Below are 27,289 nucleotides of genomic sequence, written 5' to 3' on the forward strand. Positions count from 1 at the left end.
CGTGGGCATGCAGAAGTTGCACCAGAGCCTTCTGATTTGGGGCAGGGCTCAAGAAGAGACTTTCTAGTTAAAATTAGAAAGAACAGAAGAACAGCCTCACTTAGCTCTTCTTGCACTCACTCTCAATCTCTCCAAATTGAAAAGTCCAAAGCATGAGAAAATTATATTTAGAGATCCACACAGACATTGAAGTGAGTGCTCACTGAGTAGTCTGCACCAGCGATGACTAATAACCTTGCATCTCTCCTGTCCAGATAGTGTCTGCAGTCCAGTACTGCCACCAAAAGCGGATCGTCCACAGAGACCTCAAGGTGAGTCATAATGCCCTTACTATTGTACACTTTCCTTGTGTGTGCTCAGTTCTCCCAGTGCTCATGACACAAAGGAGGCATAGATTAGACTGTGTTATTAAATTAAAAAAAAAATCCTAAGATATATTTTACATTTCAGTTAAGGCAGCTCATAGTTGGTCTCTGGAGAAAAATCATCCTACCACCAAACAGATGGGGGCCTCCAGAAATGCACGCTCTCACCTGGACAGTGTCCTCAGTGCTGCCTGGCATCCTTTTCTGTTTTTCTAGTCAGCATTCTCTCCTGTTAACAGCAGCGTTATTTAAATGAGACCTACTTCACGGTTCTCCACCTCTGCCCACACTCCTGGCATAGGGTAAGGTTTCCTATTTCACAGAGAAAATAGAAACACCAGGCAGAGACTCCTTTCCCAGCTGCACCTGCATCCACCCTTAACCTTTCAGGATTTCCCTCTTGTTACAGGACAGCGGGGTGCCTCTGCTGTCCCTCCCTCTGTGTTCTGGGTCCTGTGTCCCTCCAGGGGGTGCTTCACTCTGTTTCCTCCCATCTCTCCCTTCTTCATCTGCCCTCTCTCTCTCTGCTGGCGTGTCACTAGCAGCATGTATAAAAACATGCTCAAGTTTATACCCTCTTTTACCAAAAAACCTCCCCACCCCGATTCCCCTTCCTGGTACACCCTTTTTTTCCTCTTCACCTTCACAGCTGTATTTCTCTAAACATTGTTTAGATTCTTTCTTAACTTGATATTCACTTATTCTCTCCCCTCACATAACTGTTATCAGTTTGCTTGTTCTCTGTTCACCCACCCTTGCTGCATTCACATCCACTCCAGTAGCTGCAGTGGCCACCTATATGTTGATGACCCCCAGATCCATTCCTGCAGCCAGAGCTCTCTTCTAGGATTTAGTGTCCAGCTGACAAAAGGACACCTTCACGTCAGCATCCCTCAGGTAGCTCGGGTTCAGCAAGTTCAACACCTAAACTCTTCCTTCCTAAACTTGAATTTTTATTTCTCATTGTGGTGACTGTCCTTCAGGTGCCTCTCTCTCCTTTACTCTGCCGTCCACTCAGACCCCAGGTCTTTTTGCTGCTGTTTCCTGAGTATCACTTGAGCTCACTCTTTTCTGTCCCCACTCACACTCTCCTAGTCCAGACCACCAGCATATCTCGTACCTGATTACTACACTAGCCTCTTGCCTGGTCTTCCCTGCTTCCAATTTTGCCTCTTTCTTCCATGTCTGTTTCCTACATTGTAACCAGAATGGTCCTTTAAAAACACAAATAAGATTGTCATTTCCCGGGCTTCCCTGGTGGCTCAGTGGTTGAGAGTCCGCCTGCCGATGTAGGGGATGCGGGTTCGTGCCCCGGTCCAGGAAGATGCCACATGCCGCGGAGCGGCTGGGCCCGTGAGCCATGGCCGCTGAGCCTGCGCGTCCGGAGCCTGTGCTCCGCGACGGGAGAGGCCACAACAGTGAGAGGCCCACGGATTGTCGTTTCCCGCTTGAATGACTTTTTCAGTGGCTTCCTGTTGCCCTTAGGTTACAAACCCAAACTTCTTGACTACAAGTCACTTGGCTGGCCCTTTGTAATTCAGACATGGCCACATCCCCAGCTGTGTCTCTCTGCATCTCTCTACCACACACTGCCTTTCAGTTTCTTGAGGAAAACGTGTTCTGTCTCAGCAGGGTTTTCACACTGTTTATTCTGCTTGAAATGCCTCCGGTTAACACACCCACTACTGTCAACTAATCTTCCAGGCAGTGGTTTTAGTTTCACCCCCTCTAGGAAGCCGTACCATACCTTTCAGTGCTGGGCCCATGACTCCCCACTTCTCCGTCACAGCAGTTAGGGCCAAGAGTGTAGCTGCTTATTTTTCTAAATTGTCAGCTTTTTGAGGGCAGGACCCTGTCTGTCTATATATCCAGACACTAATATAACACCTGGTGTGTAATTGCCACGTGGTAGATGTTTGTTGAAACAAGTGGAAAAGACTGTGATCTCTATCTTGAATGAAGTTTTGGATGCTCCCTCCTCAGTGATGGCCGTTACGCAGCTTACTTAGCAGTGTTATGAAATGCGGCTCTCCACCTAAAGCAAGTATCTGTTTTTTAAAAGCCCCTTATTCTCAAAAAGCTCTTTGAAGATTTTATTGATCGTGGACATTTGCTGCATAATTGGTGCTAGAATCAGTCTTTACAGTCGGGCCTCCATATCCCCGGGTTCTGCATCTGTGGCTAAGGAGGGCTGGCTGTACTATACTGTTTTGTATGATGATGGATTATGGTATCCACAGGGGGTCCTAGAACCAGTCCCCTAAGAAGACTGAGGGATGACTACACCTCATATATGTTACTGGTTATTAATGCTGAAAAATGAGGAATTCTGATTTAGCTCCTATTTTTTTTCTCTAGAAAGAATGTTTTCTTATTCATTAGTATATATTAACTTTACATCATTACAAAAAGCTTTTGTGAAATGCCTGATTCTATCACAGTTCTGATTATATTTTGGTTAAATTTCATTTTTGTCTTGGTGTTTTCCCTCTAGGCTGAAAATCTATTGTTAGATGCTGATATGAACATTAAAATAGCTGACTTTGGTTTTAGCAATGAATTTACTGTTGGCAGTAAACTGGATACGTTTTGTGGCAGTCCTCCGTATGCAGCCCCAGAGCTCTTCCAGGGCAAGAAATACGACGGGCCGGAAGTGGACGTGTGGAGCCTCGGCGTCATTCTTTACACTCTAGTCAGCGGGTCACTCCCCTTTGATGGACAGAACCTAAAGGTATAAGAAGTGGTTGCATCCACGTTCTTCAGAAAGCTAAAAGGATTTTATAAAATGATAAGAGTTAATGTGTTAATGTTGTTTCAGTGGGGTTCTTTGAGTTCTTTTTTAACCTAAAAGTTGACTCACTAGTTTTCTTTCCTCTCTGCCTCCCCAAAGGAACTGAGAGAGAGAGTATTAAGAGGGAAATACAGAATCCCTTTCTACATGTCCACAGACTGTGAAAACCTTCTCAAACGTTTCCTGGTGCTAAATCCAATAAAACGAGGCACTCTAGAGGTAATCTCATAAGTGGAAATAAGGAACAACTTTGGAGCGTCTTTAAAGTATTTTTAGAACTTTGCTTGGTTTGTATGACGTATTGAATACTATCCTGGGGTAACATTGAGACATTTTTTAAAAGTTACCCTTTGAGCCATAATCGATGAAATGTTGAAAATAAACTTTCCTAAGTATTGTGATTATCAGAATGTTTCATTTTATGCTGCTAATGAACAGTTCACCTTTCAGCAAATCATGAAGGACAGGTGGATCAATGCAGGGCATGAGGAAGATGAACTAAAACCATTTGTTGAACCAGAACTGGACATCTCAGACCAGAAAAGAATAGGTAATTATTCTGTGCCTGCATGTTGGTGTGTGTACAAGTAGCATATTTCTGTTTTGATTCATATGTGTATGCCTAAAATGGGGATAATGGGAAGTTAAGTATAAGTTACATGAATCAGCTTATATGTTTTGTCATATTTAGGAACTTATCTGCAATTTCCTGTAATAGCACTCAGTAACTCAGAAATAAGCCAACTGCCCGTTTATGTTAGAAAATGTGTGATCTTTTGGGTCAAATAAAGGAAATTATTTTACCCTGTAAGATAATGATTTCTTAACCAAACAAAACACATAAACTATATTATACCCTTCTTTTAGATATTATGGTGGGAATGGGATATTCACAAGACGAAATTCAAGAATCTCTTAGTAAGATGAAATATGATGAAATCACAGCTACATACTTGTTGTTGGGGAGAAAATCTTCAGAGGTAAGAATAATCAGATAAAAACCTACAATATCCTTTTTGTGAATTATTAGCTCATGTAAACTTAGTTTTTTTTAGTGTGTATAACATTTGATAATATTTTTAAATTTACCTTCAAATAACTAATCTAAGTCCTATGACTATTATGAGATGCTATTTTAACTTTAAGATAACCTTTAATAATTTGGCTTCCATTAGGTTAACCTATAGTCATTAGTAGTTTTTAAATAATGTAAAGTATCAGATGAAATAAATAGACCGTTTTAAGTTTTTTGAAAAAGCCTGGAAAGAAGAACATAAATATTTATCCTTGTGTGAGTTTTTCCAGCAGTCAGAAAAATACTTTTGCCTGAGTTTAGGGTTGTCTTTTTTTTTTTTTTTTTTTTTTGCGGTACGCGGGCCTCTCACTGTTGTGGCCTCTCCCATTGCGGTAGGGTTGTCATTTTTGTACACTGATTCTTCTCTCTCAGTGAACTACTTATGAGAGGTTTGTGTATTGTAAGTTTAGTTTCATAATAAACCATTTGGGCTCGTGTTGTGGTTTGCTCTGTTTTTCTCATTTTCTCTTAGCTGGATGCTAGTGATTCCAGTTCTAGCAGCAATCTTTCACTTGCTAAGGTTAGGCCAAGCAGTGACCTCAACAACAGTACTGGCCAGTCTCCTCACCACAAAGTCCAGAGAAGTGTTTCTTCAAGCCAGAAGCAGAGGCGGTACAGTGACCACGGTAAGTTTGAGACCATTCCAGTGTGTTCTCTCAGTCTCCCGTTAACCAAGAGGCCTCCTAACACTGGGAAGCATCCTTTTGCTTATGGACTACGGGGGTTGGATTTGCTTGCTTTCCCTTCTTGACATGTCTTTCAAAGCAGTCCTGCAGGTTCTGGCGTATTTATCTCAAGGCTCTGATCTCCTTGGTACACTCAGTAAGCTTTTTTTTTTTTTTTTAATTTATTTATTTATTTATGGCTGCGTTGGGTCTTCGTTGTTGCACGCGGGCTTTGTCTAGTTGCATTGAGTGGGGGCTGCTCTTCGTTGCGGTGCACGGGCTTCTCATTGCGGTGGCTTCTCTTTGTTGCGGAACACGGGCTCTAGGAGCACAAGCTTCTGTAGTTGTGGCTTGCAGGCTGTAGGGCACAGGCTCAGTAGTTATAGCACACGGGTTTAGTTGCTCCGCAGCATGTGGGATCTTTCCGGACCAGGGATGGAAACCATGTCCCCTGCATTGGCAGGCGGATTCTTAACCACTGTGCCACCGGGGAAGTCCCTCAGTAGGCTTTTATTGGGTAAGGCCTGGCTGGGTAGAAGCCTGAGCCACATGTGACTGTTGAGCACTTGAACTGTGGAAACGATTTTCAGTTTTGTCTCAGTTAAATTTATAAAGCCCTGTGCAGCCAGTGGCTACCACATGGGACAGCACAGCCCTGGAAAATGTATAGTATCCCAGTTTTGCCTTAATTGGTTTAAATTTTTGACATGTGTCTTTCTCAGCCACACTCTAGCTGTTGTTGTGTCTAACCACCCTCACTCTTAAAAGTTTTCACCATAGAAGTGAATATTTCATGAGACTTAAGACTCTAAAGGATATGCTTACCAAACTTGACAGTTATTCTACCTTCAAGCCAGCCCCATTTGTTGGAATCCAGAGACTCTAGTAGGTGTGTGTTTATTCACATATTATTATTTCCTCTAATTCCAGCATGCAGGAACCAAATTTATGTTGGCCTGGTCTTAACTTTTAAAAATACATCCTCACATGGAACACCCATTCATCGCTTTGTTCAGTTCATTTCCCTTCTCTGGACTTTGTCCACCTCCGTTCTTTCACCTTGAGATGTGGCACTTAGAATTGCACAGAGTATTCCAGGTGTCTGTAGCTTTGGTTTTTGTACCAAAAGTGATGATACTTTGGTTTCCATTTCTCTCCCTGCTGCTGCTGCCTCTCTATGTGGTTTGGGCCAAAGCAGCACATTGTACTGACACTGTCAGTAAACTGTCTATATGTCTGCTATTTTCTAGGGTGTAACTGAGAGCTCAGAACCTGTCTGATGCCAGGATTTGTGCAGGTGGCATTTGTAAACCGAGTGTTGATCCTGGGTCTCTGTCTCTCGTGTTCATACTAGTTGCTTACAAGGAGGGGTTTTCTGTGTACTGCAGAGCAATTAGCAAAATGCCTACGTGTTGCTCTAAATCAACCAGTTTAAAGGAAATTGTTCCTAGATCCTGGAAGAAACCTGGTGGTGGAGTTTTCTCATGTCCCTTTCCCCAGCTCAGAAAATTTTAGAGCTAAAAAGAGGTCACCAAACCCCCATATTAGCAATAAGGAAATAGGGCAAGAGAGCTCACCAGGTCTTCTGAGGTTAAATAGAAGTGGGAACGCCTGAGACAGACCCAGGATTCCTGGTCCCTGGTCCTATGGCTGTGTCCACTAACCCGCCCATTACCTCTTATAGTAGTGCTTTTATAATAATAATCATCCTTCTTTCTTGGAGCCTCTGATATTAAAAAGAAGTTCACAAAAGAACATTTCCAGATATTCTGTATATAGAAAATCACTGACCCAATTCCACATTCTTTGGGGATGAAGACAGTGGTCAGCAAAAAAAAAAGATTTGATTATGCCTCTGGCACTGTTCATTTAAGTGCTGAAAATGAGATAGGTTCCAAATAATGAAATCTAGTAAAGCACATCCACTTGGTACCAAGTGAAGGCAGGCAAGCCTGTAGACAGACCAACTCTTAGCTTGCCCTCCCACCCCATCTCATCTCTCCTCTTGTTCCCTCCCTCTGGATGCCAATGATTTATATCTGCCTGCTTCTGTAAAATCATAACTTAATTTTTATTTGTGTTTCTTAATTTCGGTCCCATGTATGAACCCCCCTGTATGTATGTACATTTTTTTCTAGGAAGGGTGATCTTCATCAGATTTTCAAGGGGTTCTTTTATTTAAAAAAAGAAAAAGAAAAGAAAGTGAAGAATCACTGTTCTGTTAACCAGTCACTGGTATTGGGGAGGTTGGTAGTGATCAGGAAAAAAAATAAATTTGCATCCATTTCTCACATCTTATACAAGGTTGGATTCCAATTGGAATAAAGGTGTAAATATAAAAAAAAGAAACTGGGACTTCCCTGGTGGTCCAGCAGTAAAGAATCTGCCTTCCAGTGCAGGGGACTCGGGTTTGATCCCTGGTCTGGGAACTAAGATCCCACATGCTGCAGGGCAACTAAGCCCGCATGCTACAACAACTGAGCCCACGTGCCTCAACAAGAGTGCGCTTGTGCCTGCGTGCCAACGTGCTCTGGAGCCCACACGCCGCAACAAAAGATCCTGCATGCTGTAACGAAGATCCCACGAGCCACAACTAAGACCCAACGCAGCCTAAAATAAAATACAAAATATATAAATTAATTAATTAAATAAAAATTATTTTTTTAAAAATCATATTTTGGGGAATTCCCCGGCGGTCCAGTGGTTAATTAGGACTCTAGGCACTTTCACTGTCGTGGCCCGGGTTCACTCCCTGGTCAGGGAACTAAGATCCTGCAAGCTGTGCGGTGTGGCCCAAAAGTAAAAAAAGAAGAAAAATCACATTTTTGCGTGATATATCCACACTACGGAGCACTACTCAGCAATAAAAAGGAATAAATTGGGCTTCCCTGGTGGCGCAGTGGTTGAGAGTCCACCTGCCGATGCAGGGGACGCGGATTTGTGCCCCGGTCCAGGAGGGTCCCACATGCCGCGGAGTGGCTGGGCCCATGAGCCATGGCCGCTGAGCCTGCGCGTCCGGGAGCCTGTGCTCCGCAACGGGAGAGGCCACAGCAGTGAGAGGCCTGCCTACTGCAAAAAAAAAGGAACAAATTATTGATAAATACAACAATTTGGATGGATCTCAAGGGAATTATGCTGAGTGGGGGGAGACAATCTCAAAAGGTTACATTGACTCCATTCACATAACATTCTTGAAATGACGGAATTACACAGATGAGAACAGATTGGCGGTTGCCAGGATTTAGGGAAGGGACTTGAGGTGGAAGATAGATGGCTGTGGCTGTGTTAGGGTCGCCCACAAGGTCCTTGAGATAGAACTGTTCTTCGTCTTGACTGGTGGTGATCCCGTGAATCTGCACATGTGATTAAAATGTGTAGAGCTGAATACACACGCACATAACACACAGTGCAAGTAAAACAGGAGCAGTCTGAATGAATGAGGTCAGCGGCTTGTATCAGTAGCTGTTCCATGCACAGTCTCAGATCCTAAAATGAAAAAAAATCTTTCAATTTTCTAAATAGCAATAATAAATGTTTCAGAACAAATTGGTAGTAACCCTAAAGATTCAGAATGTCATTAGATGTATCATGATATTGAGAGGAAAGAAGTATTAAGGGTAGTATCACCCTGTACTTGGTTGATTCTTTGTTTTATATGTTAAAATTGCCAAACTGAGAACTTGATTGTTCTCCCATAAATCAAATCTTTGTTTACTTTTAATTCAGTTCCAAATAGAATTACCATTTATTTATTTATTTACCACACCACGCAGCTTGTGGGATCTTAGCTCCCCAACCAGGGATCGAACCTGGACCCTCAGCAGTGAAAGCACAGGGTCCTAACCACTGGACCACCAGGGAATTCCCTAGATTTACCATTTGGATTTTTGTCCTAGAAGTAGCTTTTCTGTACCCCACCCCATCCATTTTTTTTTTAATAATTTATTTTTCTGTTGAAGTATAGTTGATTTACAGTGTTGTCTTAATTTCTACTATACAATAGAGTGACTCAGTTATACACATATATACATTCGTCTTCATATTCTTTTCCATTATGGTTTATCTCAGGATATTGAATATAATTCCCTGTACTATACAATGAGACCTGGTTGTTTATCCATTCTATATGTAATAGTTTGCATCTACTAACCCCAAGCTCCCAGTCCCTCCCTCCCCTTCCCTCTTCCCCCTCCCATCCATTTTTTAATAGACCTAAAATATAAAGGCTTTTCTACCATAAATGATTAGCATTTGGTGCTGTTCCTTAAGATTACCACTGGACGTCATATATAATGAATATACTAGTTATCTCGTTCATTTCCATAATTCTTTGAACTCTGAATCTCCTGTGTCATCAGAGTCTCTCGGTGATTTACTGCAGGACATCAGTTAATTGCCCACCTGGGGTGTCCCTAGGCATCCTCCCCCTGGGAGGGGGTCTGACCGGGAACATCCACCCATGTCCTCCCTGTCACTTCCATGAGAAACATGCTTTCTTTTGCTCATACTGCCTCTCCTTGTCTACTCAAATTCCTGTTTACCTAGAAGATTATGAGTGCTTTAAAAAAGATGCAAGATAAAACTTCAAAAGAAAGAGCCTGTAAATCTGTACTGTTCTTTTCCAAAAGGTGACGGCATCTCTTATACAAAAAGGATGAAATTCACTCAGATGTATAGATACCAGGTGAACCAGTTCATTCTGCATGATGTGTATGCATCAAGTTAGTTTGATTATTTATCTGTCCAGCAACACCCCGTAAACATGTTTCAGAAAGACAACTATATAAGCTTATTAGTTAAAAAAAAAAAAACAACTTTAAAAACGTAGAATGGGGTTTCCCTGGTGGCGCAGTGGTTGAGAGTCCGCCTGCCGATGCAGGGGACGTGGGTTCGTGCCCTGGTCCGGGAAGATCCCACATGCCGCGAAGCGGCTGGGCGCGTGAGCCATGGCCGCTGAGCCTGCGCGTCCGGAGCCTGTGCTCCGCAACGGGAGAGGCCACAACAGTGAGAGGCCCGCGTACCGCAAAAAAAAAAAAGTAGAATGTTAGGGACTAATAAGTGAAATTTTAATATTGAATTCAGGACTTCCCTGGTGGTACAGTAGTTAAGAATCTGCCTGCAAAAAGGAATAAAAAAAACCAAAAAAGAATCTGCCTGCCAATGCAGGGGACACGGGTTTGGGAAGATCCCACATGCCACAGAGCAACTAAGCCCATGCGGCACAAGTACTGAGCCTGCGCTCCAGAGCTCGTGAGCCACAACTACTGAAGTCCGTGCACCTAGAGGCCGTGCTGCACAACAAGACAAGCCACCGCAATGAGCAGCCCACACACGGCAACGAAGAGCAGCCCCTGCTCGCCACAACTAGAGAAAGCCCACGTGCAGCAATGAAGAGTCAACACAGCCAAAAATAAATATATATATTTTTTTAAAGTGGTTAGGTAATTTTAAAAAAATAAAATAAAATTGAATTCATTGCATAGGGAAGACATTATACATGAATGGGAAGCATCTTAGAAGATTTTTACTGTCTTATATTCTCTTAGATGAATAGAAATCTTGGGTCATCTTATAAAGTGTTCATTTTCACAGGATAAAACATAAAACTATATTCTGACTTTTAAAAAGTGAACTCTGTATTTTAGCTGGACCAGCTATTCCTTCAGTTGTGGCGTATCCAAAAAGGAGTCAGACCAGCACTGCAGACGGCGACCTCAGAGAAGATGGAGTTCCCTCCCGGAAACCAGGCGGCAGTGCTGCTGGAGGAAAGGGAGTTGCTCCAGCCAGTCCCATGCTTGGGAGTGCAAGTAATCCCAACAAGGCAGATATTCCTGAACGCAAGAAGAGCTCCACCGTCCCTGGTGTAAGTATTGTTGGACTGTAGGGCAGGCTAGGGTTGTAGGATTGAAATGATAAGACATTTTGCTCCTGTGTGTTCATCTGCCTACAAAGCCCTACCCACTGGGCCACCAGGCACAGTCTCAGCCTGTAAGGATCACTTGCTCTGTTGCACGTATTTCTTGTTGAGCCGTATCCCACTGGATGAGTGATCAGATCCTTTATGTCAAGGGCTGTTTTTAGTTACTCCATAAACATCTGCTAAACTTCAGACTGTATCAGGTGCTGAGATATGGAAAGACGTCATAATCTAACAGAGGAAATGAATAAAACCAAATGGGGACAGTGCAGACAGGTGATGGCAAACAGCAACCTGATGGAGTCTGTACAGGGCACTGTGAGCTCTGACTGCCAGGGATTTGGTGTTTGCCCTGCATCTCAAAGGGCTCTATTGATACAGAGTGTTGACTGAGTCCTTACCATGTGCCAGGGACCGTGCTGAGTGCTTTTTCATGTCTTAGCTAAATGTTAAGGTGAAGTAATTGAAGAAAAGTTAGGTAATTGTCTGAAGTTATACTGCTAAACCGAATCCGTCTCTTAGTCCCTGCCCTGAACAAAATCTCCCTAGGAAGTAGGTAGTATTTGTTAAATTGAATCTATTCAGTTTCAACAACTTCTTTGTGAATTGAAATGTGTTCTCTCTGACCTAACATAGTGATTATTATTCTTAGCACTCCAAAAGTAATTTTTTTCATGATTTGATGTTTGTATTTATTGTGAAATGATCTCTAAGTCTAATTAACATCCGTCACCATACACAGTTACAGAATTCTTTTCTTGTGATGTGAACTTCTTAGATTTACCCTCTTGGCAACTTCCAAATATGCACTGCAGTATTGTTCACTAGAGTCACCATGCTGCACATTGCATCCCCAGGGCTTACTTATTTTATAACTGGAAGACTCAAAAAGTAATTTTAAAAAGAACTTTCAGAGAATGAACAATTTTAAGGATATTCTGTAACCACATTTTTCCCTAAAAGTTAGCGGTGACAAAGCCTTTCCTCTACCCTAAAGAAACCCCAAACTGAGGATCCCACACGGAATCTGTGCTGCTCCCTTTGGCCATTTCTTGGGGAGAGGCTTAGAAAGGAGCCCAGAAGGTTTTGTGTGTTCCATCCTTTGACATTGTGCTTTATCAGAGTAAACGCTGTGTGGAAAGGTTTTTTATTTGGCTTCCTAATGCAGTAAAATTGGATCGTCATTCCATAGCCCTGCAATTTAAATGCAGCCTCCAATTTTTGTTGACAGTTACCAGAAGAAGAAAAAGACTTTGTTCCCTGCCTTCATAACTTCCATTCCTTCACTCTATTCATCTGCACCACCCCCCTTTTGAAAGTATATCGCAAGCATTATTAGCCACTCATATATGATTATTTATAAAGGAAAGAAGTATGTTGTTATAATTTTCTCCCACTTGTCTTCTGCTTCCCTATACATGATCTGCTCATGTTGTATTAAAGGTGGCTGCTTTTATCTTTGTTTTAAAATTGTTATCTGATAAAAGTTTTTACTTGTGACTTTTATTCCTTGCTTTTTAATTTTGAAAGTATTAGCTTTTTACAAATTGATGTGAAATTCACATGACATATAATTAGCCATTTGAAGCATACTATTCAGTGGCATGTAGTACATTCACAGTGTTGTGCAGCCTCTACCTCTCTCTAGTTCTGAAACACTTCCGAACGCCCTGTGCTCATTAAGTAATCACTCTCTCCAATCCTCTCTTCCCCAGCCCCTGGCATCCAGTAATCTGCTTTCTCTCCCAGTAGGTTTGCCTATTCTGGAGATTTCATATAAATGGACTTATACAAGCCTCTTGTGTCTGCCTTCTTTCACTCACTTTCACTCGTAATATTTTCATGGTTCATCCAAGTTGTTAGGTGAACTCATTCCTTTTTATATGCCACAGTTTGTTTACCTTCTTATTCGTTCATGGACATTTAGATTGTTCCTGTCTTTTGGTTATTATAAATAATGTTGCTGTAAGCATTTGTGTACAAGTTTGTGTACCGCACCTGCCGTATTTGAGTCTCTGTTTCTCCACATCCTTGCCAATACTTGTTATTTTCTGTTTTTTTTAATTATAGCTATCCTGGTGTGTGTGAAGTGGTACCTCATTGTGGTTTTGATTTGCGTTTCCTAAATGACCAGTGATGTTCAGCATCTTTTCATGTGTTTATTGGCCATTTGTATGCCTTCTTTGGAAAAATGTCTATTCAAGTCCTTTGCCCATTTTTAAATTGGGTTGTTTGTCATCTTGTGGTTGAGTTGTAAGGGTTCGTTATATATTCTGGATATTAAACCTTTACCAAATGTAGGATTTGCAAATATTTTCTCCTATTCTGTAGGTTCTCTTTTCACATCTTTGATAGTGTTCTTTGATGCACAAAAGTTTCTAATTTTGATAAAGTCCAGTTTATTTTTTTCTTTTTGTTACTCATATTTTTGTGTGTGTGTCTTATCTGAATCTCTCGTCAAATCCAAGGTCATGTAGATATACCCATTTTTTTCTAATAGTTTTACAGTTTTAACCCTAATTTTTATCTTTTTATTTTTTTATTTTTTATTTTATTTGTATATTTACCTTATATTTATAATCCTTGCTTTTTAATTTTTTACTTTGAAAGTATTACCTTTTAAAAATAGTGGATCTCTCTGTCTGCTTTGTTTTAAATAATCCATGAGTTATTACTCTGTAGATTATTATAGCCAGCTTTTCAGAGTCACTTTACCATAGCCATCTTTCATTATTGCAGAAACATTGGAGGCTAGGAAGGAGGGTGGAGGCTGCTGCCTTCATCCTCTTCTCTGATCTAGTGGCCAGTACTGTTGATATTTTAGTGTAGGTTTATTTAAAGAGTATTCACGTTTATTTAAATTAGGTGGGGTTTTTTTCCTATTGTACTATACTTACTAAATAGTTTAAGACCAAAATGCCCTTTTTTTTAATAGAGTAATACAGCATCTGGTGGAATGACGCGGCGGAATACTTATGTTTGCAGTGAAAGAACTACAGCTGATAGACATTCAGTAATTCATAATGGCAAAGAAAACAGGTATGAAATTTTACCTGTTTGCAAGAAAATTTGTTTTTCCCAAGAGAAATGGAAGAATGATATTTGCTTCTCAGTTTTTATAATCAAAATTCAAATACTAGTGGTAAGTATTCGCTAATGGTAAGTTAAATTTGAACGCAGAGTTTTAGTGAGATCCTAGAATTCCAAATTCCTCTCATTGTCCAGAGCTTATCCTCCTGGCCAGCTGCGTATGATGATTGGAAGGGTTGAGTTAAAGCAGGGAGCTTTCCCAGAGGAAATAGATGGTAAGCTATGGTTTAATTGTAGAATTATGAACAGGGAAATGGAGATTATTTTGTGCACATGAATAACTTGAACCAGGGCTGGAAGGGGGAAGGATGAGGACCTGAGACGGGGAGCCACACCTCAGGAAGATGTGGAGCACCTGATGGGGCGGGTGAGCCTTCAGTCATAGGTCAGCAGTGTGTCAGAGGAGCATGGCGGACAAGTAGTAACACAGTCTTCACCTTAAAAGAGACACACTGAGTATCCCAGAGAAATGGAGAGTGCAATCTTCTGAATGATTTTAATCTGGTAGAGAGGCAGTCATACATTGGATAAGCATGATTTAAAATACTAACAAAGTAATATATCAGTAAGGAGTTAGATCATGCAAACAATTTTCTTGGGGTTTCAAAATAAGAAATAGAGTCAGAAAAGTGGGATTAAGTACATCCAGAAACCATGGAGTAGAGCTAAGTTTGGGCAGAGGGAAAAGTGGGTGGGGGGAGTTGGATTGGTAGAGTAGTGAAATATATTGTATATAGAACAAATTTCCCAAATGGGCATGATTTTCCTTCTTTCTTTTTGGAAAAGTAGTATAAAACTAAATTCAAAATGGTGAGATAAGGTCAAAGTGAGCAGATAAAGTTCTGGAGTAGAAATCCATAAAATAAATTCACATCATCTTTCATTGTCCCCTGGCCTCTCTGAACATTGCTTGGTCATATCACATTCTCATGTGTAGCATCAAAATTGTTTTTCCTCTTTTTCTGACATTTACTTTCTGAAATTGCATTATAAGATTTCTGTTTCCTTTAGATCTCATCAGTCAAATGAAATGTTTGATCAGTAACTTCTGTAACAACCTAAGCCTAACCTAACCTCTTTCACCCTTAAAACCAGACTATTTTATCATTCCCCTCTTCCACAGACCACTTATGTTTGAATTGACATGAAGGTAAAAGCTTACTATGTGAGATTACATTCATTTTTCAGTGAATTTTTAGAAATATTTACATCCTGATATTCTGATTCCTATGTGTGTGCTTGTTTTAACATTGTCTTTTTCCTATGATTAAGAACTATTAATAATTTGAGTAGAGCAACTGGGCTAGATAGCTTATAAATTAGTGATTGGTATATTTATTTTTTAATAGTGGTCTATTCTTTGGTAAATTTTCTTTTCTTACAGTTACTTTGTCAAATCTATCAAATTTCTTCTAGTTTGAAGGGATTGAATAGGAGATATCAGTAGAAGACTTAGAAATTTCCTTCTTCTTTTTTTTTTTTTGGCCTCATGGAATCTTAGTTCCCTGACCAGGGATTGAACCTGGGTTCCCCACAGTGAAAGTGCTGAGTCCGAACCACTGGACTGCCAGGGAGTTCCCAAAAGTTTCTAATATGTTATGGATATTAGTCTATAGAACTAGAAAAATGTTGTTTCATGACCTTTCTTTTTACAGATTCTTCTAAATTGTTGAATTATTCTATCACATTCCTTTTGAACTTTAGAATATACAATTCTCTGAGGTACAGAGTCAGACTTTTATTTAAAAGGTTATTAAGACCAAGATCTAGGTCTGCTCCCTTGATTGGTGTTTCTGTGTGTGCATCTACTCCTCTAATTCTCCTTCCCTACAGTTATTCAGTTCACTCTTTGGAAATAGTTTTAGGAATACTCTGATTTCTTTGGAGTCATTACCTGTCTGTGTTCTACCTGCAGACGCCTTCCTCAGTGGGGCTGCCTCCTCCTTATACCAGCCTGGGCCTTATGGCATCTGTTAGCATCAGCTCTTTAAATGCTTTGCTGAAAGTGTTGTCTTTATCTTCAGTCAGACAGTGCCTCCAACCACACAAGCGGGGCCCATGATTTTCATAATATCTGGATTTTCTTTTTCTGTCTTACAAATGAATTGAAAAATTGTGGGAAAATATTGGAGGTTTGAGTGCCAAACTGGTGGTCATATTTTTTACTTCCAGTTAAGGAAGGCATTAAATGTGACAACTTTCTCACCCTTAAAATAGATGCTTGAGTCATAAATTATGCACTGAGCCTTCTCTGTGTGCAGATGACTTCTTTGGCAGATTGTTGCTTTTTCCTCTCCCATATATATCTTATTCCTTGACTACAATACTAGTAAGGTACAGGATGCCTGGATCTATGTTAACTTCTGAAAGAAGGACATTAATTCCCATTTTAGCCTTCAATATGTTGGACTTTTTTCTTATACATGAGAGTGTTTTTACAGAATTCCAACAAGAGAATGATTGTGGCTAATGAAAACTAAATGAGCAAAGAAGGTTTTATCACATTTAACACAAGTATCTTTGGGTTATATTTTTAATTTTGCTTTTGCCCAATCACTGATTATGCTTTGAGTCAGCAACCAATTTCATATCAGAATGTTCTGATATAGGATAGATGTCATATCAAACAAATTGAAAATACCTTTCCTTTAATAACAGTAAGTAGATTAGAATTTTAAAAAATTATCAGGCATAGATATAAAACCAGAAGATTAACAGGAACTTCACACAATTTGAATTTTAAGAAATCATACTATTTCTGTAAGTTAAGGTTTAAAAAATGATTTTTCCTTGTACCCAGAACTACTAAAAATATAATGCAGTTACTGTTTTGTTTATGTAGATTCTTGTGGGGTGGTCTATGAACTATAACCATCATTTGTGCCACTTTTCTGGGGGAGAAATTTTGTCCAGTTTGATGCAGCCCATTGTGATGTTGGGATTGTATGTTGTAAATAGAATTTTTGTGAGTTTGTACAGACTTGACATTCGGCAAACATTTATTGAGTTTACTGTTTCCTAAATTGAGGTGCTAGGCCTACTTTAGAAGTCAAAAAAAACACATCTGTTTTGTTGCTTGCTTTGTGGAACTCGTAATGTGACATGATTAAATTTCTAAAGAAATAATTCATTTAATTGCCTTTAAGATTTTGTAAAAATTTAATAATTTTTAATATATCAATTTGCACTTCCTTTTTAAGAAGGTCTCTGACTCTAAGGAGGGGTCAGTTTTTTGTTGTAAAGTGTCTGTCCACACAGTCTTGCCTTCAGTGTCTAGCCAGGGAGCAATGGCCTCACAGGGGATAGACTGAGCATCTCCCTGCTCTGGATAAGGAAAGCCATTTCCTTATCCAGAGTCTTTGGGACCATTTATATTCTCCAGGGAAGATGCCAAATAACCCCTGCCTCCTCTTCTTCCCCTGCTTTTTTTTTTTTAATGCATCTATTGATCTTAGCTCCTAATTTGGGCAAGAGAACATCAGCAGCTGGGCAGGGGCATAAAGTGTGTTTGACGACTCTTGACCTGCTCGGAACAGGTAATAGAGCACAAAAGACAGTTGTATTTATCTGTAACTTATTAAAGTAAAATTATATGTATCTATGTGTATGTATGTCTGTACGTGCATATTGGAAACAACAAAGCATTTCTTCAGATAGTTGAATCACTTAGGACTCTCTGTGTTGCAGGTGACAGAAACCCAGTCCAAACAAGTTTAAATTAAAAAGGGCATCTATGAATTCCTATAACTAAAAAAGTCCAGGGATAGAGTCAGGGTTCATCTCATAGTTCTGCTTCTTCTGCAGGAGTTCCTTGATGGGCTCAGCAGCATCCGCCCTGACATCTTCCCACACTCAGCTCTGCTCAAGCAGAAGCCCTGGGGCTGTCTTCTGGGGCCCTGTTGGTCTGGCTCTGGCCATGTGCCCATCTCTTAATCTGTCACTGGCCAGGGTAGCTGGGAAAGTCTGGGGTGGAGTCAACGACATCGAGAGACCAAAAACCTATTTCTACCAAAACAGAATTCAGGTGTTTTTGCCAAAGGAAAGGACTGTGAAAAACACAAAAGTGAATCTCTGTTTAATCTTTATAAGCCACTCCCCCAATGGGAGGGCAGGATCGTCAAACGAAAACGCAGGGACAAGCAGATCTTCTTGAGCAGTTTATTACAAAGACCTGTCTCCTTCATATTGGGACTGTTAGAATTCCAGTGGCTCATTTCATTAATGTACCTTTTCAGTTAGGAGACCCCGGGGACACGATGAGATTGCAGGCCGTGCTTCCAGGGCGCGTGAGCAGACAGGAGTCACTGCGGTACAGTGTGGTGTGCGGTAGCAGGTGCCTGCACTGAATACATAGAGCAGAATGAGTCACTCCTGATGGGAGAGGGCACCGGTGGAGACTTCGCGGAGGGGATGACCTCTGGGTTGAATTTTGATGAAAATAGAAAGATGCCAGCTCTCCAGACACGGAGAATAGCTCCTGCAAAAGTTCTTTGATGCACGACCAAGCGACTGCACGTCATCAGGTGGGCCCGAAAGTCTAGTCCCGGGAGGTAACAGTGAAAGGTCAAGCCTGGAGAGGTGGCAGGGGCCGAGCTGTGGGCACCTGAGGATGCTACTTGGATGCCAGCGGAGTTTGGACTTTATCCTGAAGACGCAGTGTGCTTTTGCATGGTTAAAAGCAGATGAGTGACAAGGTCAGGTTTGCGCTTTAGAAAGTTCACAGCTGTATGGTGGACAGATTGGAAAGTGTGAAATTGGAGACCAGTAAAGACAGATGACTTAGGATTGGGCCTGTGGGAGAGGTGAAGCGCTGCACGAAGACCCTCAGAGTAGAGGTGGGGAGGCCCGGGCTCATTGAAGTGCTGTTAGGAAGTTGACACCAACAAGATGTCCCAGTTGCTCTGGATGTGGGGCATGAGGGAAAGAACCTGATGTTTCTAGGTTTCAGGCTTTGAAAGGATTTCTGTAGAAAGTCACTGAAAGAGTATGGTCAAAATTCTAAATCCCTGATTATCTTTTAAAGGAAAGAAACTGCCCCTTTGAAATTCCAAGGACATGATGACTGAGCTGGAATTAAGGATGGGGAAACTCCCTTAGGTAGTTTTGTCCCATAGCTGTCTGTGCCAGGTGAAACTGCAGACATGTAGCCACTTGTTACTCTTTTTCTGTCTATAAACAGTTAATTCGCTCTTATTAGTTTTCCCACCTTGAAAAATGGGGCTCTGTTGACCCCTTAGGAATTCAGAGCGTTGTTTATAAAGAAGTGAAAGTCCTTTGAGTAGGAAGGTTTTAACAGGATACTTTTTTTAAATAAATTTATTTTATTTTTGGCTGCATTGGGTCTTCATTGCTGCGCACGGGCTTTCTCTAGTTGCAGCGAGCAGGGGCTACTCTTTGTGCAGTGCGCGGGCTTCTCACTGTGGTGCCTTCTCTTGTTGCAGAGCACGGGCTCTAGGCGCTTGAGCTTCAGTAGTTTGTGGCGCGGGGGCTCAGTAGTTGTGGCTTGTGGGCTCTAGAGCACAGGCTCAGTAGTTGTGACGCACGGGCTTAGTTGCTCCGCGGCATGTGGGATCTTCCTGGACCAGGGCTCGAACCCGTGTCCTCTGCATTGGCAGGCGGATTCCTAACCACTAGCGCCACTAGGGAAGCCCAACATAGGATACTTTGATAAATACAAACAACATAGGATATCTAAACAACATAGGATACTTCGATAAATAGAACTAGTTACTGCTGCGCCTGTGATTTTACTAGTCCATTTAAAATATGACAGTGTGCTTTGGGAACAGGTCAAGAGCATAGTGGGCTCATGTTATAGATTCACTTTGGTATGAATGGAGGCATCTCTTTTAGGGTAGGCTTAATTTTATACATAGCTCGGAAGAGATCGTCCCTCTCACGTAAATATTCAAACACGTATGATGTTATTTTCTTTTCTTTAAAGCTAATAAACTTTTTAAATTGCTGTTTTAAAAAAAGCAGATACAGATTAGCAGTTGCTCCAGAATCCCCAAAACAGGTTTAGGAGATTTTTGTTCCTTGACAAAGACGAGATGGTTTGGGGAGGAAGGTTATATGCTTTGAACAAGAGTTGCTCTTTTTGTCACTAGTCCATCATACTGTTGTTTCTGCCTCTGCCTGAACCCAAACCCCCTCCCAGCCTGATGGAAATGTTCGCTTACGCAGCTAGCCCTGCCTCTGTTTGTAAGACATCTTCCACCTGTCGGCTGCGACATCACAAGTCGATGTCCATGTCAGGCTCTGGGCGCCCCAAGATGATGTTACCTCCAATAGACAGTGAAGGAGATAACTTCAAGGCTATGTAAGAAAATGCACATTCCTTGTGAAACTAATGTGTACCCACTGCTTCTTAATTTTGTGCTGTGGATTTTATAGTCCAAGATTTTGTTCCAGTTGTCTACAAAGTGTCCTTCCTGTGTGTGGTTTTAGTTAAGCACATCCTGTCTCATGGTGTCCCTGGTCATCTTTGTGTCTTCATGCCTTTGCATACTACAAAGGGTGTAAGAAATTCCCCCTTCTTTCCAAGTTGCTTTCAGCATGTGGAATTTTACAGTACTTATGCCATTTTTTTGCTTCCAAAACTTTTTAGTTGCCTATTCTTCAGTTTCACCTGCATAGCCTTTATTTCTTTTGTATTGGCAAGTTTCTCTGCATGTAAGCAATTTGAGAGGGAAGCAAAGGAAAAAAAGCTTGAGTTAGCTGTTCTTTGTTCTAGAATTTCCCTGCATTAATCTTGTCCTTGAAAATATGTGTGTACTGTTCCCTTAAACTCCATGAGGTTTTGTTTGATTATGTACTATTCCTTTGGTACCCTTTGCCATTTAACTTACCTTTTGCTCCTAAGTCCTATAAAATACCCCTTGGATCTGGATTTATATAACTGGTTTTCTCCACTCTATATCAAAGGTATATTGTGATCGTAAATGTTTGTGTGCCATGTTTGCTACAAAGCCAGGGTTTTGTGAACAGAGATCTAAGAATCTGTCATTTTCTGATCTCAAAGCACTATTCCTGACCAGAGAGCTCCAGTTGCTTCAACACACAGTATTAGCAGCGCCACCACCCCAGATCGAACCCGCTTCCCAAGAGGCACTGCCAGTCGTAGCACTTTCCACGGCCAGCCCCGGGAGCGGCGCACTGCCACGTATAACGGCCCGCCTGCTTCACCCAGCCTGTCCCATGAAGCCACACCATTGTCGCAGACTCGAAGCCGAGGCTCCACTAATCTTTTTAGTAAATTAACTTCCAAACTCACGAGGAGGTAAGTGCCTAGGCGGTGCTGTTGGTTGGAGCAAACACAAGCGCAAAGGGAGAAGTGCCGTCTCCCTCGTGTGAAGCCGCTGCCCAGATGCTTTTCAGTTTGTCTTTAGCTCACATTTTTCTAATGCTGTACTTTCAAAACCTTTCAGAAGAGGAATTATAGAGCTCAGAGTCCTTTCACAACACTAAAAGTTATCTAGCACTTGGGAGGTGGTTGTTGTTTAATTACTTTTCCTTTTACTCTCACATCTCTCTACATGGCATGTGCACTTCAGTTTAGCGAAAGCCCAGATCCAGTGTAGTTCGGGGGCTGGCGCCCCATCAGTAGCCACCGAGGAAGACGTGTATGGTGTAAGCGTCCCTAGACACGGAGGAGAGAGACATTTCCTCTTCTCTCGTTGCATTCCAGTGTCGTTGAGGAGCACTAAGTTTCTTAGAGCTTCAATCTTGAAATTGTTCTCTCTGTTGGCCTGAGTTATAATGAGAACAAGGTAACATTCTATATTGAATAGTTTTGGAGATAAAATCCTTGCCTTATTCTTAGGAAGAAGCTAGTATCTGGTCATGTATAAAATCTTTTGTATGTCCAGTAGACTGTCAGTTGGGGCCTTGGGAAATCTCTAAAGGTCCCTTGAGGTACTTTTAACTTTATTTCCAGAATCTTCGTCTAGAGGTTGCAAAGCCTAGAAACATTGGCTACTATAAGAGGAAAAAGAAAAGATACCACTCTGCATTATAAGCAAAGGCACCTTTAGCCAGGACCACACCCAGGAAACCTGAGAGCCCTTGCAGTTCCAGGACACCCAGAGGAAATTCTTTGAACTTAAGCCTCTCTGTGGATTAGTCTGTCCGAGGTGTCCTGCAGGTTTTGCCTGTTACAGACCCTCTGGTTCATCACTTGTGTCTTCTTCACAGAACAACAGTGGGCTCTTCCCAGAGTCTAAAATGACACATGCCCGCCTCCTCTCTCCTCTGACTCTCTGTGGCCCGTGAGCCTACTGATCTGTTACGTGCCGTCGTCTTGATTTAACCTGTAAGCTAAATACCGCTTTTCAGTCTCCCCCAGTAATGTTATTTTAAATCAGTCATCTAAAACTTAGACAAGTCACATTAAACTGTCTTTCCCCAGATGATCTGTTCATTGTCAGGATGTCAAATACCAGATTAGGGAGGACTTCTGATATCCACTAGCATTGACTAGAGGTCAGAGGAGTCCAGAGTTTCTGGTCTACCCTATTATTCTCTGAGCCCCTTTGCTGAGACATCCCATTCCAGGCTGGGCAGAAGAGCAGAATGGTCTGAAGGGCCTTGCCAGATTTGGGGCACCCATTTGTGGCCAGCAAGAGAGACAATGAGCTCAACCCAAGAAGAGTCTGATGACCCCCAAAATAATGCGTTGCTTCCTTTCAGGGTCATCCCAGGTGCTGTTCCCAGCCTCCCTGTGCCTTAGCTCCTTCCTCGGAGCCTAGGCTGCTTAATGTCAACTGATCCTTTGCCCTCTGGTCCCCGAGAACAGAAGGGATGTGTGGCAGTCAGGTCTGTCTAAGCTCCAGTCACAGGACAGTCAGCTTTGTGTCCTTACACATTGGTCAGTAATGGGCTCTTTAAATAAAGCCTTGCACATCATTAAAATCCTTGAATTTATTTGTTTGCCTCCTTCGTGGGTTTTTGGGGGTCATCTTAATACTATCATTGACAAAAATAACATCAGCCACAGTATACTGAATGCTTCCTGTGTGCTAAGCTAAAGAGATGTCTGTAGATTTATAGATATAGGAATACTCTTTTTTTTTTTTTTTTTTGTGGTACGCGGGCCTCTTACTGCTGTGGCCTCTCCCACCGCGGAGCACAGGCTCTGGACACGCCGGCTCAGCGGCCATAGCCCACGGGCCTAGCCGCTCCGCGGCATGTGGGATCTTCCCGGACCGGGGCACGAACCCGTGTCCCCTGCATTGGCAGGCGGACTCTCAACCACTGCACCACCAGGGAAGCCCAGGAATACTCATTTTATATACATAAATAAGTATGTGTGTATGCACACACATGCATTCTCTCTCACATACTCATTTAATCTCCATAATCTACCCCATGGAATAGACATTGTCCCAGTTTCATAGAAGAAACTGGAGGCAAGGTTCAGAGAGATTAAGGCACATGTTGAAGGTCCTACAGCAGAAGAGTGCTGAGTCAGATCCGTGGCCCCAGAAGAGCCGTGAACCCACTGTGAGTGTCCCTGGCAGAAAACGGTAAAGCACGGTTACAGACGTGAGTCCTTTTCCCACATTTTAGAATTAAATTTATTTCATGTATTTGAATTGAAAGTGAAGGCTGAGGCTTCTTGTTAAAAATATTCTAGAGGGGCTCATCTGATTTTATAATTTCCACCCCAAAATTTTTACAGAAAGTCTTCTGTTAGTTTGCAGACTGAGACCTGTAGCCTCCCTTGGTGCTGTACTTCAGTTTTAGTCAGTTCATTCTTAAAAACAGAGTCCTTGCTGCCGCAGCATCAGCTTCTTACCCTCTCCTAACAATAATTGTGAGGGTTAAAGTTCTAGTGCAGGAAAGGCTCAGGTGTTGGCACGTAGATGCCACAAGGAGACCTGCTGTGACGTGGTGGGACTGGCATCAGAAAACTCGCCCTCTGCTCCTGGCTGTGCCCTGGATGTTGTGAGAGCTTTAGAGAGCTGTGGGCTCAGGGCACTCAGAGTCACCCATACTCTGCAGGCAGGACAGCCCGGGCACAAGCGCAGGTGCCTCTGTGCTCCTGGGAGCCATCCACGTGGTCCCGGGCGGAGTGTGAGAGCCTTAATCCTGTAGCTTCCTCCTCTTTATACCTCAAGGGATTTAAGGGAGGAAAAGTTAAGAAAATCAGTCCTATGGTACCTGAGCAGTCCCCTTGACTTTTCTCAGGTAGAAAATTCGGAAATGAAAATACGTTTTAAAGGCCTTTTAATCAGTTTTCACATGCATGATCTTTCCTTACTGTGTGTAATCCTGCTGTATACTACTTTTGATCTGATTATGGAGTGGTGGGCGGTTATCTCCAGTAGTTAGATACTTTTAAACTTGGTAGGTATCTGAAGCAATGCAAAAGTCATCCCAAATTAGGAAAAAAACAACGAAGGAAGTTATTAATTCAGTCAGTCCTCAAATACATTTGAGTGCCTCCTGTGCTGTGTCTCGGAACTGAGATTTAGAAATAGCTTGACAAGCCCAGCTCACACTCACCCAGGAATGCTTATTGCGTGATCATACAAGCCTGAGCCAGTTTGAAATTTCTTTTGTCAAATTCTGTTCAGCACAACCCAAGCATCTCCTTAAATTTTTTTTTAATGAGCAGAGTTACTTCTTTTAAACACAGCTCTTTCCGTTTATTACATAAAACATAAAAATGAACCCCCCACTGTTGTCTGGTCATTTAATTTTCATTCATTTTGATATCTAAAGCTCTAAAAAGTCTACTTCATTTTAAACTCCCAATAACTTATTACAGTGCTGTATGTCAGTTATATCAAAACTGGAAGGGAAAAAAACCTAACCTCCAATGACTTTTTTTCTTAAAAAGTGATTTATACGAAACCACTGTAACAGACATTCTGTTAATGTCTAAATCATCTTCCTGAAGTAAGTAATGATTCTCTTCATGGATAAATATTTTTATAATGAAATTTTTAATGTTTCTGTATAAGGTGATTTTTTGTTCACAAGATATTCTGAAGAAAGTTGAGGAATGTTATTTTATTTCTAGTACATTGCAAATGACTTTAACACAAAATGTTGAATTTTATTATCTTAAGGTATACCCATCTGAAGAACCTTAAAACATTTAATTATAGTTAATGTCAATATTTACTGCTAAATTTTTTCTTACAAGTACAGATTTTTTATATTTCTGTTTAAAAGATCACATACACAATATTTGTGATAATTTTACTTTTTCATCAAATGTCGCTGTTTCATTGCTCATTGGACAGGAGAGGAGCCCTGTTTTACTTGCTGTTTTTTGTTCTATCTGTAATTGACTATTTAACTTGTGCAACTCATTTTTGTTAATTTTTTTTTTTTGGCTTAATTTCTTTTAGAAACATGTCATTCAGGTTTATCAAAAGGTAGGATTTATATATACACATTTTTTTTTCAATCCTCACCCTGAAATGGCTCCTGCAATTAACATCAGGTTTGGCTTTCTAGCCTTGTTTTTTTTCCTTAAACACTAAACTTTCTGCTGAGAACTAAATACTTCTTTGAAAGGAAGCTGGAAAGAAAGAGATTAACTCTGTCAGGCATTTTTAAAGGGACTGTGGCACCCATGTAACAAGAGGCCTACGCATGCTCTGTGCATTTTCTTCCTTTGGTAGAATTATTTAGCATCCAAATAATTCTGTCTTCATACTAATAACACTTAGCATGCTTCTGTTTGAAGAATGAGATGTTCAGTAACAATGTGCAATTCATGATTAGCCTCAAGCATGCAAACGGTAAGTGGTAATTGTGTTAGCTGTCGTTTTTTATTTCATGAAGTATTGCATTAGCAAAAGGCTTTAAAATGACAGATAAATCCCCTAATATCCTGATACTGGAAATAAATGTAAAATTCACACCTACAACCTCATTTGTTGGGGTTTTTCAGAAATTAAGACGTGGGCAATTGTATAGCAGAAATATTTTAATATTTTCCAAGAGTTGAAGAGTGAATAGTATTGTATCTAAAAGGCACTTTCCACCAACCTCTGAAGAAAGTATGTCTCATTTTTACTTAAAGCACTGTAGTAAATGTTACTCTTACTAGGTAGATAGTTTTTTGATGATGACACTCAAAAGACCAGAAGCGTTGCTCACTGTCTCGGGATGCACACACCCTTGAGGGAAAAGCTGCCACTGCAGCCACATCGTGCCTGCTGCTCTCAGCTCACCAGCGGGCCAGGTGATGGGTTTTTATGTGGAGGCCACCAGTGGGTCGTGGAGAGTCTTTGTTCACGTGAGCTCTTTATCAGAAACCGTGGGAAGAGTGCTTTCTTCCTGTGGGAAACTCCACTCCATGATTATTTAATTGGAAACCCACTATACTTTGGGTAGTGATTAAAAAGAATACCTCCAGTTGAAGGCCGTGAGTGTGCGCAGATTCCAGAGCTGGGCAGGAATACCTGTTGTGTATGTGAAGCAGGTGTGTAGCCAGCCTCCTGCACGGCCTTCATGAACTCATGGCGGTGGCCTCTGGCAGAGTCACACCTACAAGAGTAGGAGTTTTAATAAGCTCAGCTGGTGACCAAAAAAAAGTGCTTTGGATTTGTTCATTTTATAATGTCTGTGTTTATCTTTGGGTTGGTCGTGTACTGGTTGTAAGATATCTTTTCTCTTTCCCACTTCTCTGTGCTTCTGCATTCTATTCATTGAGGCTTCCAACTGAATATGAGAGGAACGGGAGATATGAGGGCTCAAGGTGAGGGAAACGATTTTTACTTAAAATATTTTATAGGTATTTACCTCATTTCTGCGGCAGAGGCAACACCCCTTTTCTGAACGTTCTGCATCTGTCCCTGCTCCACGTGGAATTGCTTAGTGCCACCAGCAGTATGTGGTCAGGAAGCATTGCTGCTGCCGCCGGCACCTGGCAGCCACGTGAGGGCGCTGGAGTGCTGCAGCCACCTGCTGGTGGGAGCCTCGGGTCCCAGCCCCACCTGGGTTCTCACTGGTGTTTGGGTGTTAAAATACGCATTCCTAGGCATAGGAACGTGGAATTGCCATTTGAAAACTGTGACCAGGTAGCCTGGACCTCAGCGGCAGATCAGCCAGTGGCCTAAAGCCATTTCAAGTATAGATGCTGTTTTGGAACTACAGTTATATAAATTTGAACATTAAGTGTGATTTTTCCTCTTTTTCTTTTTAATGTTTGTAAACTCAAAGCTGAGCAGAAGTGACTTTACTTTCTAAAGTTTGATATTAAGTTGACTGTGTTCCTTCCTTTACCACCTCATTGTTCCCCTTCCCTTTCCTAAGGCAATAGTGCACAACTTAGGTTATTTCTTTTTCAAAAATTTGAACGAAAAACTTCATGCCATGGGTTAGTTTTCTTTTGCGAGACACCTGTATATCCCCTTGTTCAAA

The 27,289-nt window shown here is 41.5% G+C and overlaps 1 protein-coding gene and 1 long non-coding RNA gene across 13 annotated transcripts in view; one reads left to right on the plus strand and one right to left on the minus strand.

Moving 5' to 3' along the window:
• MARK3 (microtubule affinity regulating kinase 3) overlaps positions 1-27,289 on the plus strand; it is a 108,290-nt gene that overhangs the window by 77,326 nt on the left and 3,675 nt on the right. For 5 of the 12 annotated variants that reach the window (XM_027120665.1, XM_027120669.1, XM_027120677.1 and 2 more), the window contains 11 exons: positions 255-311; positions 2,860-3,096; positions 3,256-3,375; positions 3,607-3,706; positions 4,024-4,136; positions 4,704-4,857; positions 10,542-10,759; positions 13,749-13,852; positions 20,928-21,185; positions 25,267-25,293; positions 26,580-26,624. In XM_027120665.1, coding sequence (XP_026976466.1) covers positions 255-311; positions 2,860-3,096; positions 3,256-3,375; positions 3,607-3,706; positions 4,024-4,136; positions 4,704-4,857; positions 10,542-10,759; positions 13,749-13,852; positions 20,928-21,185; positions 25,267-25,293; positions 26,580-26,624 — 1,433 coding nt within the window. The remainder of the gene's footprint in view (positions 1-254; positions 312-2,859; positions 3,097-3,255; positions 3,376-3,606; positions 3,707-4,023; positions 4,137-4,703; positions 4,858-10,541; positions 10,760-13,748; positions 13,853-20,927; positions 21,186-25,266; positions 25,294-26,579; positions 26,625-27,289) is intronic. The other 7 variants (XM_027120668.1, XM_027120666.1, XM_027120667.1 and 4 more) reach the window with 7 other exon arrangements.
• Positions 23,463-26,819, minus strand: LOC113627696 (uncharacterized). Its single transcript, XR_003435656.1, has 2 exons — positions 26,277-26,819; positions 23,463-24,018 (listed from the first exon to the last, which is right to left on the minus strand). It is a non-coding gene; the product is annotated as an uncharacterized LOC113627696 (long non-coding RNA).

This window comes from Aethalodelphis obliquidens, unplaced genomic scaffold, assembly GCF_003676395.1.
Source record: "Aethalodelphis obliquidens isolate GAN/ISIS:26980383/991018 unplaced genomic scaffold, ASM367639v1 scaffold21, whole genome shotgun sequence".
Lineage (NCBI taxonomy): Eukaryota > Metazoa > Chordata > Mammalia > Artiodactyla > Delphinidae > Aethalodelphis > Aethalodelphis obliquidens.